We start from the raw sequence: 18,179 nt of genomic DNA, 5'->3' as shown, positions 1-18,179 counted from the left end.
CAGATCTGGGGCCAACACATGGGGTCCCGTGGTCGGTTCCACTTGCAACCCCCTGGATCCCAGTGGTCTCAAGCTTTTTGTTTGTGGCTTATTTTCTCTTTCTTGGTTCCCGCCCTGGGATGCGTCTGCTCAGACCCCTCACCCACCTTCACGTTGGCTGGTGTGGTCTGGTCCCCCCAGTCATACGCATGGAAATTCTCTTCTTCTGCTCTTCAGCCTGTATTTTTACTTTGTTGCACTGTCTTTTTTCCAACAGGATTGTTAAACTGTGATGGAGTCAAATGTCTGCATCTTTGACGGCTTGTGATTTCAGTGACTTGGTTAAGAAATCGTTCCCAACCCTCAGGTCATAAATATTATGCCTTTATTTTCTCCAGAAAGTTTAAGATTGGCCCTGAGCTAACACCTGTGCCAATCTTTTTTTTCTTCTTCTCCCCAAAGCCCCCCAGTACATTGCTGTATAGTCTAGTTGTAGGTTCCTCTAGCTCTGCTATGTGAAACGCTGCCACAGCATGGCTTGATGAGTGGTGCCATGTCCACACCCAGGATCCAAACCAGCAAAACCCTGGGCCGCTGAAGCAGAGTGTGTGAACTTAACCACTCAACAATGGGCCAGCCCTTTTCCAGAAGGTTTAAAGGTTTTGCTTTCCACGTCTAGCTATTTACTCCACTTGGAACCTTATTTCAGATGGGGTGTGAAGTGGAGACCTAATGTGACTTTCTCCACCTGGAGAACCACTGTCCCAGCACCACTGACTGAAAGTCCACCCGCCCTGCGGATGGGGAGGACCTTCCCATCAAAGCATTTATCAGAGCGTGGGGTCTGTTCCACCTGTCCCCTGGCCCATCCTGCACCAGGTCCATGCCACCTTACGAGTCCTGAGGGCTGCTGAGACTGGCCTCCCCACCTTGTGCTTCTCTGAAACACTTGAGGCTCTTCTGGCTCTTTGCGAATCTCCCCGAGCTGAAGAGCTCATAGCACTGCCACAGCCCCATGGGTGGGCGTGCACATCGGTGCCACTCTGGAAACAGATGACTACAGCTCTAAGCCCTCGGGATTGCTCTTTGGACCAGTGACAAAATCCACAGTCCAACTGTGGCTCAAGGGAGTGACTCGGGCTCAGACTCAGTAGGGAAGCCACACCCACCAAGCACAAAGGCTGGGCGACCTAGGAACAGATGTGGCAAAGCTTGGTGAGCTAACCTTACTGGCTGCATTAGATGTCCATAGCTCTGCTGAGGGCCTGAGGTGGCGAGTGAGATCCAGCAGGACCACGGGAGTTGTTGGTGACAATCCAGAGACCCAGAGTGATCACTCCTTGGTCCTGTGGGAAAACCCATGGTCCCACAGTGGCCCCAAGGAGAGACGTGTCGTGGCCCTAGTGGAGAGGCCTTGCCCAACAAGCGCAAAGTCTGGTGTGACCTAGGAGCAGATGTAGCACAGCCAGGCGAGCAAACCACCAGCTGCCTTAAACACTCATGGCTCTGCTGTGGCCCCACAGCAGCAAGTGAGATCCAGCTGGACCAGATGGCAGCAGAGTCTGGGAAAACAAGCTCCAGGCTGCTGCAAAAGGCTAAAACACTGCTACAGTCCAAAACGGGGAGCGTGTCTAGGCAGGTCTGTGGGAGCAGACAGCAGCAACCCGAAGCCCCCATGTGACTGGTCCCACAGTTGACAGGAAACCCCACAGGACCATGGCGATCCCAAGGAGTGGTCCAGGCTCAGTCAGAAACAGCTGACAGAGATCCTGGTGGGCACTGATTACACAGCTCCTGCCCCCTCCCCCAGTGGCAGCAAGTGGAAGCAGTAAACAAACTCAATCTCTATGCAGAGGCACAAATCCATGCCATCAAGAAGTATGAAAAAATATACTAAATCTCCAGAACAGAAGGAAAATGACAGGTACACAGAAAACCATCCCAAAGACACAGAAATCTATAACCTCAATGAGAAAGAATTCAAAATAGCCACCATCGGGGCCGGCTCCGTGGCCGAGTGGTTAAGTTCGTGCACTCCATTGCAGCGGCCCAGGGTTCGGATCCTGGGCGCGGACATGGCACCACTCGTCAGGCCACGTTGAGGCGGCATCCCACATCTCACAACTAGAAGGACGTGCAACTAGGATATACAACTGTGTACGGGGGGGTTTGGGGAGATAAAGCAGAAAAAAAAAATAGCCACCATTAAAAAACTCAATAGGTTAAAAGAGAATACAGACAGACAACTGAACGAGTTCAGGAGCCATGTCACAAAGGAGCTTGAAACTGTAAAGAAGAACCAATCGGAAATGTTCGAGATGAAAAAACACAATGCATGAGACTAAAAAAATCTGGAATCCCTGAACAGCAGACCTGATATTATGGATGACAGTCTGGAGTGTAGGAATATAGAAATGCTTCAGTAGAGGACGAGAGAGAACTAAGACTAAAAAGAAATGAAGAAACTCTCCAAGAAATATCTGACTCAAGTAGGAAATGCAACATAAGCATTATAGGTATCCTAGGGGAAGAAGAGAAGGAGAATGGAGCAGAAAGCTTGTTCAAAGAAATAATAGCTGAGAACTTCAAAAACCTGGGGAGGGAGATGGAAATACATGTGACAGAAGCTAACAGATCCCCAACTTTATCAATGTAAAAAGACCTTCTCCAAGGCATACAGTAGTAAAGCTGGCAAAAGTCAATGACAAAGAAAAGTATTAAGGGCAGCAAGGTGTAAAAAAATAACCTACAAAGGAACTCCTATCACGCTTTCAGCAGATTTCTCAGCAGAAACCTCACAGGCTAGCAGAGAGTGGAATGATATATTCAAAATTCTGAAAGACAAAATCTTTTAGCCAAGAATAGCCTATCCAGCAAAAATGTCCTTCAGATATGATGGAGAAATAAAAACTTTCCCACATAAACAAAAGCTAAGGGAGTTCACTGCCACAAGATGCCCCCTACAAAAAATCCTCAGGAAGGTCCTCATACCTGGGAAAAAAAAAAAGGAAAGGGGTTACAAAACCCAGAGCAAGGAGATGAATAGAAAGACGAAATCAGAAAATTGCAGCTCTCCATCAAAACAGGTTACCAGATGCTTAGGTAGAACATTGATGATAAAGGGAAGGAGAACACCAAGAATACATATAATCTTGTCATTTTAACCACAAACTCACAAAACAAGAAGAAAAAAAGATGTGACAATAACAATTTTAAGGGGAAGAGGAGAGAGATGGAACCAGCTTAGTCTAAGGAAATAGGAGGCTACTAGAAAATGGAATATCTCATCTATGAAATGTTTTATACAAACCACATGGTAACCACTAAACAAATAATTACAACAGAGACACAAATTACAAATAAGGAGAAAACAAGGAAAACCACCATAGAAAACTACCTAACTGAATCGGTAGTCCAAAATTCCTGGGATGAGAAACACAGGAATGCAACAGAACCAGAAAACGAGTGATAAAATGGCAGCATTAGGCCCCCACATTTCAATATTCACTCTAAATGTAAATAGATTGAATTCTCCAATCAAAAGACACAGGGTGCCCATATGGATTAAAAACAAGACCCAACAATATGCTGCCTCCAAGAAACACAACTCAGCCCCAAAGACAAACACAAGACTCAGAGTGAAGGGATGGAAGACAATACTCCATACCAATAGTAAACACAAGAAACAGGTGTTGTCATACTTATATCAGACAAAGTAGACTTCAAGACAAAACAGGTAAAGAGAGACAAAGAGGGGCAGTATACAATGATGAAAGGGGCACTCCACCAGGAAGACATAAGCTTATAAATATATATGCACCCAACACAGGAGCACCAAAGTACAGAAAGCAACTATTATCAAAACTAAAAGGAGATGTCAACAACAATACAATATGACTAGGGGACTTCAACACCCCACTAACACCAATGGATAGACCATTCAGACAGAAAGTCAACAAGGAAATCGTAGGATTAAATGAAAAGCTAGACCAGATGCACTTAACAGATACATATGGAACACTGCATCCAAAAACAGCAGGTTACACATTCTTCTCAAATGCACATGGAACATTCTCAAGGACAGACCATATGTTGGGAAACAAAGAAAGCCTCAACAAATTTAAGACGACTGAAATAATATCAAGCATCTTTCCCAACCATAATGCAAGGAAAGTAGAAATCAATTACAGGAAAAAAGCTGGGAAAGGGGCAAAGATGTGGAGATTAAACAACATGATACTGAACGACCAAGGGATCACTGAAGAAATTAAAGAAGAAATCAAATATTACCTGGAGACAAATGAACATGAAAACACACCATACCAACTCATTTGGGATGCAGCAAAAGCGGTCCTAAGAGTGAAATCCATTGCAACACAGGCTCAACACAACAAACAAGAAAAATCTCAAATAAGCAATCTCAAACTACACCTAACAGAATTAGAAAAAGAATAACAAACAAAGCTCAAAGTCAGTAGATGGAGAGAAATAATAAAAATGAGAGCAGAAATAAATGAAATTGAAACAAAAAAGACAGTAGAAAGGATCAGTGAAACAAACAGCTGCTTCTTTTAGAAAATAAAGAAAATTGACAAACTCTTAGCCAGGACCACTAGAAAACAAGAGACAAGACTCAAATAAATAAAATTAGAAATGAAAGAGGAGAAATTACAATCGATATCACAGAAATACAAAAGATTATAAGAGAATACTATGACAAATTATATGCCAAAAATTTGGACAACCTGGAAGAAGTGGATAAATTCTTATACTCATACAACCTCCCAAAACTGAATCAAGAAGAAATAGAGAATCTGAATAGACCCATCACAAGTGAAGAGATTGAAACAGTAATCAAAAACCTCTGAAAAAATAAAAGTCCAGGACCAGACAGCTTGTCTGCAGAATTCTACCTAACATTCTAACATTCAAAGAAGCTTTATTACCAGTCCTTCTCAAATTATTCCAGAAAATTTAGGAAGATGGACCACTTCCTAACAAACTCTGCAGGATTCCACTAATATGTAGAACATAAACAAGCACATGGACCAAGCAAAGAGATTAGTGGTTACCAGGGGGTAGGGGGGTGGGGGTGGGCACAAAGGGTGAAGGGGCACACCTATAAATGACTGACAAATAATAATGTACAACTGATATTTCAAAATGTTGTAGACTATCATCACCTCAATAAAAATAATCAAGACAAGCAGTGACTTAGATGCTTTTTCTGCATCTATTAAGATCACAGGGTTTTTCTCCTTAAATCTGTCGATGTGGGAATCAGTATTGCCAGCTTCCCACCCTGTTCACATAGTGATATGGCACATCCTGGCCCCTGTGGCTGTGAGGAGCCAGGTGACCATTTATTCAGAAGATTTAGACACCAGACAGGACCCTCCACATGACAAATGTGATCTTCAAGATGATAGCTGCTCCATCACCCTGGGTCCTGGACTGACATGTGGAGCAGGGCACCAGCCAACCAGTAACAAAGACGAAGCATGAATGAGACAGAAACCTTTGTGTCACAAGCCACCAAGATCTGGGAGCTTTGTTACTGCAACACAGCAAAGCTGTCCTGACTGATACACAAGGGGACTTTCTGTTGTTGAACCATCCTTGAATTCCTGGACAGACCTGGTTGTGTACGATTGTTGGGGTCTCAGGGTGGTGGTGGGGGCTTCATACCCAGCACCAGCTCCCCATCCCACTGCTTGAACCAACTGAAAAATAAGCAAACGGCATTGGCACATGCAGGGCCAAGCCTGGTCTTGCAAATTATAAATTCTAGGCTGGAGGCCATGGATTGTTTGTGGGTAAGCAAGCTTCCTCACTCTGACCCCGAGAATTAAACAGACAGTCCTCCAGTCGCCGGCAGTGCTGGGGCTGGACAAGCCCCCCTCCTGGAGAAGAAGAGGACAGGGATGGTGGAGGTTAGCTCAGCCCTGGAGGAAGGGACAGAGAAGAGCTGGGATACACAAGCCCTGTTCCTTTTCCAGATTTGGCGGATCCTTTAAGTCACAGCACACTCCCTGAGATGGAGCAAGTGAAGGGTGGAGGGCAGAAGCATTGTGCTAAGGGGACCGGCTCCACTGGAAAGAGCAAAGCGCTCACCCCACAATGGCTTCTGACACCCCCTTCTGAACTCGCTGTGCTGACGTTCTCCTCAGCTGTCTGCATCTGTGTTAGTGATGGGATTTTTCTCCCACGTTCTTTCCTCGAGCTGTTCGTGGCTGATTTGGGTGTCACAGTTCTTCTAGTTTCAGAAATGAGATGGCTAAGTTTCCCGTGTTTTTGCCATCAGGGGTTGTCTGTGACATAATGTGGTCAGAGCCCCCATTGTCCACACCCACTGTGTCCTGTCCTCACTGATCTGGGCTTGGACATGTACGTGGTTCATTATGGCCACTGGAACAGCAGCAAATGGGACACAAATGGAGGCATGAAAAGTGCTTGTGCACTGGGGCCTCTCCTCTTGAAACCAGTGTGGCTGACTTGCATACGGTTCTCTTCTTCTGGAGAAGGAGAGAACTGGCCAAGAGAGACGTCAATGACCCAAGCTGTTCCAGACAAGGCCAGCCCAGCAGACCACCAAATGACAGACAGCAGACACAGGACAAGCCAGCCCAGACTGAAAACCGTGGAGTCGTGAGCTAAAAGAGGGTTTTTTGAGCAAATGTCAGTAGGTTCATTTTTTTAATCGAAGTATTATTTCCATGCAATAAAATGCATCACTTTAAGGGCACAGTCTGTTAAAGTTTAGTAATTGTATGCCACCATGGAGCCACCACCACAGTCAAGACAGAGAAACTCAAAAGCTTGTTTGTGACATTTTGCATCTGGTCCCTTACCCCATCCCTTGTCCCAGGAAACCCCTGATCTGCTTTCTTTTCCTCCTGTTTTGGCATTGTCAGAACTTCCAGGATGGACTCACGCCTTCTTTTAGGTCTGACTGCTTTCAATTAACACAGTGGTTTTGAGATTCATCCATACTGCATGTTATGAGTATTTTTCATTTTCTTCGTAGAACAGTATTTCACTGTGGGGGTATGTTTCGGTTTGTCTATCCATTTGCCAGCAAAAGAACATTTACATTGGTTCTGGTTTCAGAAATTTTGAATAACGTGCTTTCAACGTTCACACACATGTCTTTATGTGGCCAGATGGTGTCCCTGCCTCAGGTAAACCCCTAAGAGAGGAACCGCTGGGTCACAGAGTGCATACACATTTAACTTTGTAAGATCTCTCTTTCCAACATGGCTGCATGATTTCACATTCTCTCCAGCAATGTAGGAGAGCTCCAGTTGCCTCACATTCCTGTCACACTTGGTATTGTCAATGTGTGCATGCCAGCATATCTTTGTAGTTTGTGCAATTATTTGATGACTAGTAACGTTGAACATCCTTCTGTATGCTTACTGACCAGTCGTGTCTTCTGAGGGATCCTATAAATCTTTTGCCCATTTTTAATTGAGGTGCTTAACTTATTATTATTAAGTTGTAAGAGTTCTTTATATATTCTGAGTATAAGCTCCTTTTCAGATACGTGTTTTGCAAAATTTCCTCTCACACTGTGGCTTACCATTTTGGTAACTAGGTCTTTCAAAGAGTAAAAGCTTTTAATCTTAATGAAGTCGATTTTATTGGTTCTTTTCTTTTATATTCCATGCTTTTTGTGTCTAGTTTAAGACATCTTCACCTATCCCAAATTCATAAATATTTTCATCTAGAAGTTTAATAGCTTTAGCTCTTGTATGTAGGAGGATGATTTTTGTGAGTGGTGTTAGCTCAGGGTTTGGCTCATTTCTTTTCCATACGGATAGACAGCCATTCTGGCATTATATATTGAAAGACTACCTTAAAAAAAAAAAAAAGATTGGCCACTGTTGTTAGCCCAGGTGCCAATCTTTAAAAAAAAAAAAAAAAAAGACTACCTTTACCTTATTAACTACCTTGGCACCTTGCTTGAAAATCAATTCACCATAAAAGTATTGATCTATTCCTGGACTCTCTCTACTGTCACATTGACCTGTAAGTCTATCTTTATACCAATAGTACACTATTAATTATATATATATATATACACACACTATATCTTTATAACAGTATAATCAACATAATATAATCAAATGTAAATAACAAATAACATAAAACTATGTCTATATAACATTTTCCTGAAATCAGGTAATGTCTGCCCTCCAACTTCGTCTTTGTTCTTCAAAACTGTTTCGTCTTCATTAGGTCGTTTGCCTTTTCATAAGAATTTTAAAACCAGCTTGTCATTTTCTTCAAAAAGGCCTATTAAGAATTTGATTGGTGTTGCACTGACTCTTTGGACAAATTTGGGGAGAGCAGCCATGTTACCAACATTAAATGTCCCCAACCGTGAACATGGATAGGACTCCATTTACTTCAGCCTTTAAATTTTGCTTTGTAATATTTTGTAGCTTTTGGTGTATCCGTCTTGTACAACTTTTGTTAAACTTACTCCCAAGTATTTCATGTGTTGCTGTTGTAAATGGAGTGTTTGTCTTTTTCACCTCTCATTGAACTTTTCTACTATATAGAAATGCCACTGTTTTTGCATATTTACCTTATATCCCTTAATGTTGATAAATTCACCTATTCTTTCTAGTAAATTTGTAGGTTCCTCAGGGATCTGCACACAGAACTATATCATCTGCAAATACAGACAGCTGCATCTTTCCAGCCTGAACGTCTTTCCTTTCTTTGGCTTGTCCTACTGCACTGGCGAGGTCCTCTACCACCTGCTAAATAGAAGAGCTGAGGGCAGACATCCTACTCCCCTTCCTGATCTTGGAACAGCTTTCTACCACCAACTGTGATGCTAGTTTCAGGGTTTTTGGAAATGTCCTCGATCGGGTTAAAGATGTTCTCTTTTATTCCTAACTTGCTGAGAGTTCTTACCATTCAAGCATTATTTTTTTTTCAGTTGCTTTTTCTGCATATAATATGATCATTTGTTTTTCTCCTTTATTTTATGAATAAGGTGAATTACATTGATCGATTTTCATATGTTAAACCAATCTTGCATTCTTGGGGTCAACCTTACTTGGTCATGATGTATTAGCCTATGTAGATATTGCTGGATTAGAGTTGTTAATTTTCGTTACGGATTTTTGCATCTATTTTCATGAGAGGAGTTGATCTTGTCTTTGATTCTGGGATCAGCATAGATACAAGCCCCCTAAAAGGACTTAAGGGTTCTCTCCTCGTTTATCTTATGAAACTATTTACATAAGACTGGTATTATTTCTTCTTTAAGTGTCTGGTAGAACTCACCAGCTAAGCCACCTGCCTGGAGTTTTCTTTGTGGGAAGGTTTTATAATTACGAATTAGGTTTCCAGAGTCGATATAGGCTGTTTGAGTTTCCAATTTGTTTTGAACAAGTTTTGTTAATGTGCCTCCTTCAAGAAATTTGACTACTTTATCTAAGTTATCGAGTTTATTGGCATAAAGTTGTTCATAACATTCCCTTACTATCTTTATAATGTCTGTAGGATTTGTAGTGACGTCTTTCTTCATCTTGATATTAATCATTAATGTCTTTGCCCTTTTTCATCATCTGCCTTGCTAGTAGTTTGTCAATTTATTGTTTTCTTTTCTTTTGGTGAGGAAGATTGTCCCTGAGCTAACATGTGTGCCAACCGTCCTCTACTTTGTATGTGGGATGCCTCCTCAGCACAGCTTGATGAGCAGTGCGTAGGTCCATGCCTGGGACCTGAACCCACGAATGCCAGGCCACTGAGGCAGAGCACATGAACTTAACCACTACACCACTGGGCCAGCCCCAGGTTTCTCAATTTTATTTTTAATCTCTTCAGAGAGCCACTTTTTGTTTCATCAATTCTAACTATTGAATTTTTGTTGTGGTTGCTTCTTTTGTTTGGATTGTATGTATTTATCCTCTTATCTTTATTATTTGCTTCTTTCTGAGTTTTGTTTTCTCATCTTTTACTTATTAATGTAGAAGTTTAGATCATTGATTTGAGAACTTCCTTTTTGCCAATATAACAATCAAATGGGTAAATGTCCATCTGAGAAATGCTATAGCTGCATTTCACGATTTTTGATATGTTGTTTTCATTTCTAGTCTATTTTAAATAGTTCCTAATTTCGCTTAGGGCATCCTCTGTGATTCATGAGTCAGTTAGAAGCGTGTGTCTTAATTTCCAAATATTTCGAACTTTCCAGATTATATCTCTGTTGTTGCTATTTAGTTGAATTCCATTGTGGTTACCTAACACACTTTGTATGATTTTTACCTTTTTAAATATGCTGAGTTTTGTTTTGTGACCAGAATATGGCCCATCTTTGTGAATGTTCCACATGCACTTGAAAAGAATGTGCTATTCTGCTGTTGTCAGATGGAATATTGTAGGCCAATCTGATCAAGTTACAGTATTCTTTTTTAGCTCTTCTATGTCCTTATTGATTTTTCTACTCATTTATTCTGTTGGTTACTCAGAGAAAGGTGTTGAAGTTTCCAACGATATTTGGATTTATGTATTTCTCATTTCATTTGCATCAGTTTTTGCTTCCTGGACTTTGCATCTCTTTTGTTAGGTGAACTTAGGATTGTCATTTTTTCTGGTTGAGTTGACATCTTTATCATTCTATAACGTCCCTATTTGTCTCTGTTAATATTCCTTGATCTGACATCTAATTTGTCTGATGTTAACATAGCCTCTCCAGCTTTCTCTGGATTTGTGTGGGCATGGTAAATCTTTCTCCATCCCTTTCTTTTTAATCTGTCTATGTCGTAATATTTAAAGTGAGCTTCTTGTAGACAACATATAAACCGTCTTGCTTTTTTATCCACTCTGATTATCTCTGTCTTTTAATCGAAGTATGTATACCATGTATGTTTAAGGTAATTCTTGACATAGCTGGATTTTATTCTACCATCTTGTTGTTTTATATTTCTTCCACAGTTCTTTGCTTCGATTTTCCTCTTTCTCTGCCCTTTTTGTTTAACTGATCATTTTTTATTATTCTATCTCCACCACTGGCTTACTAATTATGCCTCTTTCAAAAAAGGTTTTAATGGGGGCTCTATGGTTTACAATATATCATAGTGTACTCTCAAATAAGACAGTACTTCACTTACAGTGTGAGAACATCACGGCTCGGCTCCCCCACTTCCTCCTTCTCATCCTCGCATTTTACCTCCAACGTGTTAGAATCCCATGACACACTGTTTCCATTTTTCTTTTAAGGTTAACTTCTAGAATGAGTAAGAACCTGGTGTCTTAGAGTGGCCTTCATTTTCACCATTTTCAGAGGCCTTTATTTCTTTGTTTAGATCCAAATTTTTGTCTGGGGTCATATTCCTTCTGCCTGAATAACTTCCTCTCCTCTTGCTGTGGGCCACACCCAGCCCTCAGCAGTCCATTCCATTTCAGCTCATTTCTCTGCTCGCCCCCGGGGTTCTGTGCAGGTGACACGGCACACAAGTCCCTCTCCTTGGGGAGTGGGGGTCCTTGCATTTCAGGCAACCTGGTTGCCCCAGAGCCTCAGATTTGGATGGATTAGAAGAACATTGTGGGGTTTTGCTCACCTGGATTCTTCTCATCGTTAGGGTGGGAGTGATTCACTTTCCACTTTTGCATGTCCTGGAGCAAAACTTTGAATTCGGTTCCTTAGGAGTTGTGTCTATGACACAGCAAGAACTTCACATCTGAGGACAGTATTTATCTTTGGCTCTGGAAAATTCCTTCACGCTGATCATGTGTAAAGGGGTCCTGAGTCCTGGTAGGGACCCCGGACGGGTGGACCTGGGGAGAGGGAGGCATGGCCTCTTCAAGGCCCGTGGAAAGAAATGTTCACGATGGAAAGAGGAAATGCCCATTCACAGATGGGAAAGTTGAGGCTCCCAGTTATTCTGCAGGGTCACAAGCCTTAGGGAGGAGGGAGGGGCCTCTCTCTGTCCTGGGGGGTCTTCAGAGCTGACCAAGATGAGGTTCTAGCACAAATGATGTTGGACTCATTTCTGATTTAAGACACCAGCGAAACTTCCCACAGGAAATGGAGGCGAGGGGACAGCGTGGGGCAGACAAGGTCTCCTGAGAGAGGAGCAGCCCTCCCCCGTCCCCACCCACCTGCTCTGGGCCACTGCTTAGGGAAGGCTGGGTCACTCCCTCACAGCATTGTGGGACCTGCTCCTGCTGGGCACCTGGGGGCAGAACCCACTGTTTCCTCTAGCAGGGGTGGGGGGCAGCAGCCTCAGGGACCACCTGACAGTGGTTGGCAAACGATTTTTAGGCCAAAAGCCTCTTTCCAAAGAGAACCTCATGAAAACATGTCAAAGAGCAAACCTGGGGCTGCTCTGCCTAAACCAGGGGCTCTGGGCGCAGCTGGAGGAGCGGTGGGCCCAGCTGCACCCTCGCCTGCCCCCGGTCACCCGACCCGCACCTCACAGGTGCAGAGGTGGGAGCAGACGAGGAAGCTGGCTAGAGCTGACCTTTCTTCCTGACCAGGCCACAGGCCACGCCCCCCGACCCCTTCCCCAGGTCACCCAGCCTGTGCTGGGCCTGCCCAACCCAGAAGGGAGCAGCCGAAGGGCAGAGCTGACAGTCACCACGACGGGCCGGGACGTAGCTCACGCCAACGGGACACCACACGCGCTAAGGAGCGCAGCTCACAGCCCTCGTGGGGGGACCCGGAAACAGCCCAGAGCCCTGGGGGGCACCCGGCCACCCTACAGCACCCAGGACCCCCGGGCAGCACAGCAGAGGGCAGCCCGTGTCCCCTCACAGACCTTCTGCTCTGGGGGGGCCTTGGTGGCTCCAGGGCCGGCCCAGGAGCTGACCAGCTAGGAGTCCACAGGCCTGGGCCAGGGGCAGTGTGGGCTCCCGAGGTCCCCCGAGGGGCGGGCCCGGAGCATCGGAGGCCCTCCCGGGCCGGTGGGGACAAGGACAGACCCCCAGCCCCGCGGGTGGAGGACCCGGGTGGTGCTCACGTGCCGGGTGGCCCCACCGGCCATCAGAGCCCTCGTGGTGGCAGGTGGGGTCGGGCGGGGGAGGGGCGGGGGCGGAGGGGTCAGCTAGGGGCGGGCAGCGGCCTCCGCCCGGCGCCCCAGAAGGCGTGAGCGGGACGAAGCACAGGGTGCGGGGCGGACCGGCGCACCCAGCAGCCGCGACCCCTGCGGGCCCCACCCCACCGCCACACGGACCCCACCGGGCCCGGCGTCCACGCGGTAGAGGACCCCACGGGCCCCCAGCCCGCCGAGGACGCCACAGGCCGGCTTACCGCGCGGGCCTCGGCCCAGGGACCCCGGGCGCCCTGCCCTCGCCCCAGGGAGGCCGGAGCGCTGCTGCTGAGGGAGGAGGCGCCAGGGTTCTCGGGTCCCACAGCTCGGCCCAGGGACGCCAGCCTGCGCTCAGCCGTAAACGGAACTGTCGTAAACGACTCTGTCGTAAACGGGCTCTGTCGTAAACGGAACTGTAGTAAGCAAACTGAAGATCCCTCCCTGGGGATTCCCGCTTGGGAGGCTCCGCAGGTTCAGAAGGACGAGGACAGGCAGTTCCCTAACCACGTGCGGCAGGTGTGTTCACGGACACACGCCCGCGTGCACACGCACACACAGGACGGGCTTCCCGCTGGGTCCGCAGAGCCCACCAGAACTTCTCAGGTTGGTCCGGAGGTTCCGACGCCTCTGCCAGCAGCTTCACAGCAGCCCACAAGGACCCTGAGGTCACTTTTTGTCACTTTTGCAGCAGGAGCCGGCATGCGGCCCCCGATGCGTGGACGGAGAACCTCCTTGTTTTCCCCGTGTGGAGACACAGCGAAGCACATGAGACACACACACACACACACTCTCAGTGCTCACACACGTGCACACGCACGCTCTTGCCCAGAGCTCTCTGCCCCGGGAGGCTGGACGAAGGGCTCACGAGGGGGAAACCCTAGGAACAGCTGGGAAAGGAACCTGAGTCCTTTTCACAAATTCAGGGTCGGGGGGCTTCCTGGAAGGGGACCACCTGCATGTCACGCCCAACAAGGGCTTTGCACTTGCTCAGAGCAGGACAGGGCCGGGCACAGCTCCCGGGGGCCACTCTAGGGAAGGTGGTCACGTGGTGACATTTGTACACGAACTTGCCCAAAGCCAGGCAAGGCTTAAGTGCAGATGTCCCCCATGTGCCGTCCAGAGCCTGCTGAGCAGGCCCTGCTCATCTACAGCCACTGGCCCTCGGGAAGCAGCCAGACCTCGGCTCGTGCACAGCGGCGCACCCAGCTCCCTGGCACGAAGGGAAGCACACCAACACGGCGTCTTTGCCAAAGTTTATTTGGAAAGCAAAGAATTGAACAAAGGCTCGGAAAATAAGTATTCCCAGTGAGGAAACCAGCTTAGGAGGTGAGAAAGCTCAGAGGGTCAGCAGGGCGATGCAGAGGACGGTGGAGGGTGGGGCCTGGGTGGCCACAACTGCCCTGCTCACCCCCTCGATGGAGGCAGGGCTGTAGGGCCAGTGCCCGGGGTCGGCGGGAGCTTGCACATGGTGTCCTGGCACAGGCAGCTCTCAATATGCGTGTAGGTGTACTCCCGCGAGCCGCCGCGGGGACAGTCCAGCACCACCTTCCGCTGGCTCGTGCGCCCCTCCTTGCAGCAGGTGCACCTGTGGTCCAGGGCCTGGGCCTCGGCAGAGTACCTGGGGGAGGGCCACAGTGAGGGGCCACTCCCTCCTGGAGGGGGCAGCCTCCCCTTCCCCTCCCCCAACCCTGGGCACTCGTGGCCTGGGACTCACATGGCGAAGGTCCCGCATGACCCGGAGCAGTAGTTCATGGTCACCAACTTGCTGCAGCCGGCATGTGAAATTTCCTTGGTAACGGGGATGGTGGAGCAGGGGATCCTGGTCTCATTGCGAAGGATGCCTGAAGGTGAGGAGGTGGAGGCTCTGAGGCGGGGTCTCCACACTTCAAGGGGGCCCACCAGGTCTCCCTCACTGCTTCCTCTCCCATCCCCCAGTGCACCTCGCCTGGCCCTCAGCTGCCCACCCTGGGCGCAAGCACCCACCTCGGCCACCCTCTAGCAAGCTGGGCACCCCCAGTGACACCCTCAAACTCCTCACTCTGCTGAGAGGGACACAGAGGGGACAGGGCTCCCAGGGCACCATCCCCTCATGCCTTCCTCCCCACAGGGCGGCCTGGGTTTAGCCCACCCACCAGGCCCTGCCTCGGACCCCGGGATCAGCCCACCGAGCGTTCTGTACTCACACTTCCTGCAGCAGCCGTTGGGCATGAGCGTGATGGAGCCCTGGAGGAAAGGAGGGTGAGCCTGCACCCCAGACCTTCCCCCAGCTGTGAGCACCTCCTCTGGCCACAGGCGTGGGAAGTGGATGTTTCTGCAGAAGGGGTCCAGGCCAGAGGCCACTGTCCCAGCACTGGGGCTTCAGCCCCATCATAAAATAGGGGACCCCCACTCCCCGGGCTCGCTCACCGGGAGGCAGGCGCTGGCGTCAAATTCCGGGCAGGTGATGTTGGAGATGGACGAGATGAACTGGTTGTTGGTTTTCATGCAGCTGAAGAAGGTGCAGTTGTTGGTGGGGTCCCTCTTTCTGTCCCCGGGCTGTGGGGCAGAGGACAGCATGGTGAGGGCCCGCAGGAGGCCCACCCTCGGAGGCCCACCCAGAAAGACAGACTGGAAACACCTGGAAGGTGCCTGACCAGCCAGCCAAGTGTGGATTCTTGGGCAGGAGGCCCAGCCTGCAGGCCCAGAGTCACAGGGAAGGTGACACCCAGGAAGGGCCCAGGGGCAGCCACCAGCCTGTAGTCCACAGATGCGTCCCCTTCCTAAGGGTCACCTTTTCTGGAAAAATGGTCTTTGCAGCCATACTTAAGATCTCGAGATGAGATCATCCTGGACTACTGGAGGGGGCCCGCAATCCAATGACACAGAGACAGAGGAGTGGGTTGTGTGAAGACAGGCAGATACTGGAGTGATGCAGCCAGAAGCCCAGGAAGGCCTGGAGCCCAGAAGCTGGAAGAGGCAGGAAGGACCCTCCCTGGGCCAGAGGGAGCGCCGCCCTGCCCACACCTGGGCCTCAGACTCCAGTCTCCAGGATGGGGTGGGGTGGGGGTGGGGGAATCCTGCCTGTTGTTTCAGCCCCCAGTCTGTGGTCCCTTCTCACAGCCACCCAGGACAGTGGCACAGAGGACTCAGCCAGGGGCAGCGGGAGTTATCCCAGGCCGTGCCCTCAGCCCCAGGCCGGCCCTGCTGTGGCATGAGCAGCCCTGAGCAGGGGATTCTCGCACCTTCAGGATGTACTGCCCGCTGGGCTGGTTGATGATGCAGTGGGTCTGCTCACACTTCATGCAGCACTCCCCAGGGGCCTCCACGAGCTTGTAGCCCTACGAGACACAGGGTTCAGGTTGGCGAGGGAAAGAGGACAGGAACTGTTGGAGCCGGAACCCCACTCCTGAAGGGAAGTGATGGGGCGGTGGCTGCTTACGGGGCTGCAGGACGTGCTGCAGGGCACGTGGGTGCAGGAGATGACGTTGAGCTGCGTGGTGCTGTTCCTGCTGCCGGTGCACACGCAGTCCTGGCACTTGGAGGAGTAAACTGGAGAGCCGGGCTGAGGGCACAGGGAGGGACGAGTGAGGCCGGGCGACCCTCCCTACCTCCCACCCACCTCGGGGAGTGCAGCTCCCATCCCAGAAGGCTCTGACAGTGGGAGACAGGAGCTGGGTGCCCCGTGCCTGGATAGCACAGAGTAGCCCCCTGAGCAGGCCCTCACAGGCACCCCAGCTGGCCAGAGAGCCTGCCCAGGACCCCACCCCTCCTCCCCCACCTCCACCTACCGTTGGCCCAGCCCAGGGCTCACCTGGTACTCAGCATTCCCAACAACACACACATTCTTGGGCACTGGGGAGAAAGAACGGGGGCCGCAGTCAGATTGCCCTGCCGGGCCCAAGGCCACACACAGCTGGTGGATGGGGCAGGAGCTCAGGGCCGGCGTTGGGGCATCAGACATGCAGAATGAGGCCCCCCAGGAAGGAGCCACTTCACCTCACCTCCCCACTCAAGACACAGCAAGCCCCAGCCCCAGGGCCTCCTCCAGCCCTGGCCCCTGGGCACCACTCACCACACGAGTAGAGGGGGCAGCACCTTCCGGGCACCATCTCGCTCTTCAGCTCGAATCCCAGGGAACACTCAGGGGGCTTCTCCCTGCACAGGCTGGCATTGCACTCTGAAGAGGGGAGGAAAAGCGATAATAAGGAGGGCTCCTTGAAGGCTGCGCCCCGCCACTACCCGCAACACAGGGTGGGGCCTGGGGTGTCTGTGGGTGCGAGCACAGCCTCCAGGCCCAAGCACAGCCTCCTCCTACAACACCTACTCTCAGCGGGACCCACCCTGTGCCTGCTGCTCCCCAACTCCCCAGGGAGGTGAAATCATCACGGGGAACTTGTTCGGTGAATCCGGGGGACCCAGGAGGGGACAGGCGCCCAGGGACCCAGGCTCGGCTCCCCTCCCCCGGGCGTGGCCTTACTGCAGGAGGTGATGGTGCAGCAGGTGTCATCGGGGTTGACCTCCGTGACCAGGTAGGTGCCGTCCTCCTTGCACTCAGGCAGGGGCTTCTGGCTGCACTTCCTGGGCTGGCAGACGATGCCTCTTCCACCCTCCAGGCAGACGCAGTCCTTACAGTCGAACTCAAAGCGCTCCCCAAACTACAGGAGGAAGGGGGTGAGCAGGGAGAAGAGCGGGCGGCCTCGCCACAGGCCGGGGCTGCGGGAAAACCTGTGCCCTCCCACCTCTGAGCACACGGGGCAGGTTCTGGCCCAGGACAGAAGCCCTCATTCAGGGCCACACCACTAATATCACGACCGTGACCTGCTCACCAGTATTTGCCTAAACCACGTGGGCCTGGCTCGGGGCAGACACACCACAGGTGTCTAGAGGGTTAGTGAGGCATGGAACTAAGGAATCAACCATGGGTGGGAGACAAGACAGTGCAGTGGCTAGGATATCATCTCAGGTCCAGACAGAGCATCGCATGAGCAATGGGTGGGTGGTGTGGACGGGTGGAGGATATGTGGATGGAAGAATGGAGTGAAAGACAGAGAGTCAGATGGTTGGGTGGATGGCGGGAGAGACAGACAGATGGATGGATGGATGGAGGGATGAACAGAAGGATGGAGGGATGGATGGAGGGTCAGACAGAGGGATGGAGGGGTGGCAGAC

General features: G+C 49.6%; 1 protein-coding gene across 1 annotated transcript in view; it reads right to left on the bottom strand.

Annotated features, from left to right (window-relative positions):
• Window positions 1-14,273: 14,273 nt before the first annotated feature.
• Window positions 14,274-18,179, bottom strand: part of LOC139040707 (mucin-2-like) — a 29,523-nt gene continuing 25,617 nt past the window's right edge. The window contains exons 38-46 of the mRNA XM_070487467.1: window positions 17,488-17,665; window positions 17,083-17,187; window positions 16,822-16,862; window positions 16,450-16,572; window positions 16,253-16,348; window positions 15,438-15,566; window positions 15,215-15,254; window positions 14,746-14,872; window positions 14,274-14,649 (exon numbers count right to left, since the gene is read on the bottom strand). Of these exons, the coding sequence (XP_070343568.1) occupies window positions 14,436-14,649; window positions 14,746-14,872; window positions 15,215-15,254; window positions 15,438-15,566; window positions 16,253-16,348; window positions 16,450-16,572; window positions 16,822-16,862; window positions 17,083-17,187; window positions 17,488-17,665 (1,053 nt within the window). The 3' untranslated portion in view covers window positions 14,274-14,435. The remainder of the gene's footprint in view (window positions 14,650-14,745; window positions 14,873-15,214; window positions 15,255-15,437; window positions 15,567-16,252; window positions 16,349-16,449; window positions 16,573-16,821; window positions 16,863-17,082; window positions 17,188-17,487; window positions 17,666-18,179) is intronic.

The sequence above is a fragment of the Equus asinus genome, chromosome 17 (assembly GCF_041296235.1).
Source record: "Equus asinus isolate D_3611 breed Donkey chromosome 17, EquAss-T2T_v2, whole genome shotgun sequence".
NCBI lineage: Eukaryota > Metazoa > Chordata > Mammalia > Perissodactyla > Equidae > Equus > Equus asinus.
Note: the sequence above shows the minus strand (reverse complement) of the source record. Positions and strands in the feature narration are given on the sequence as shown.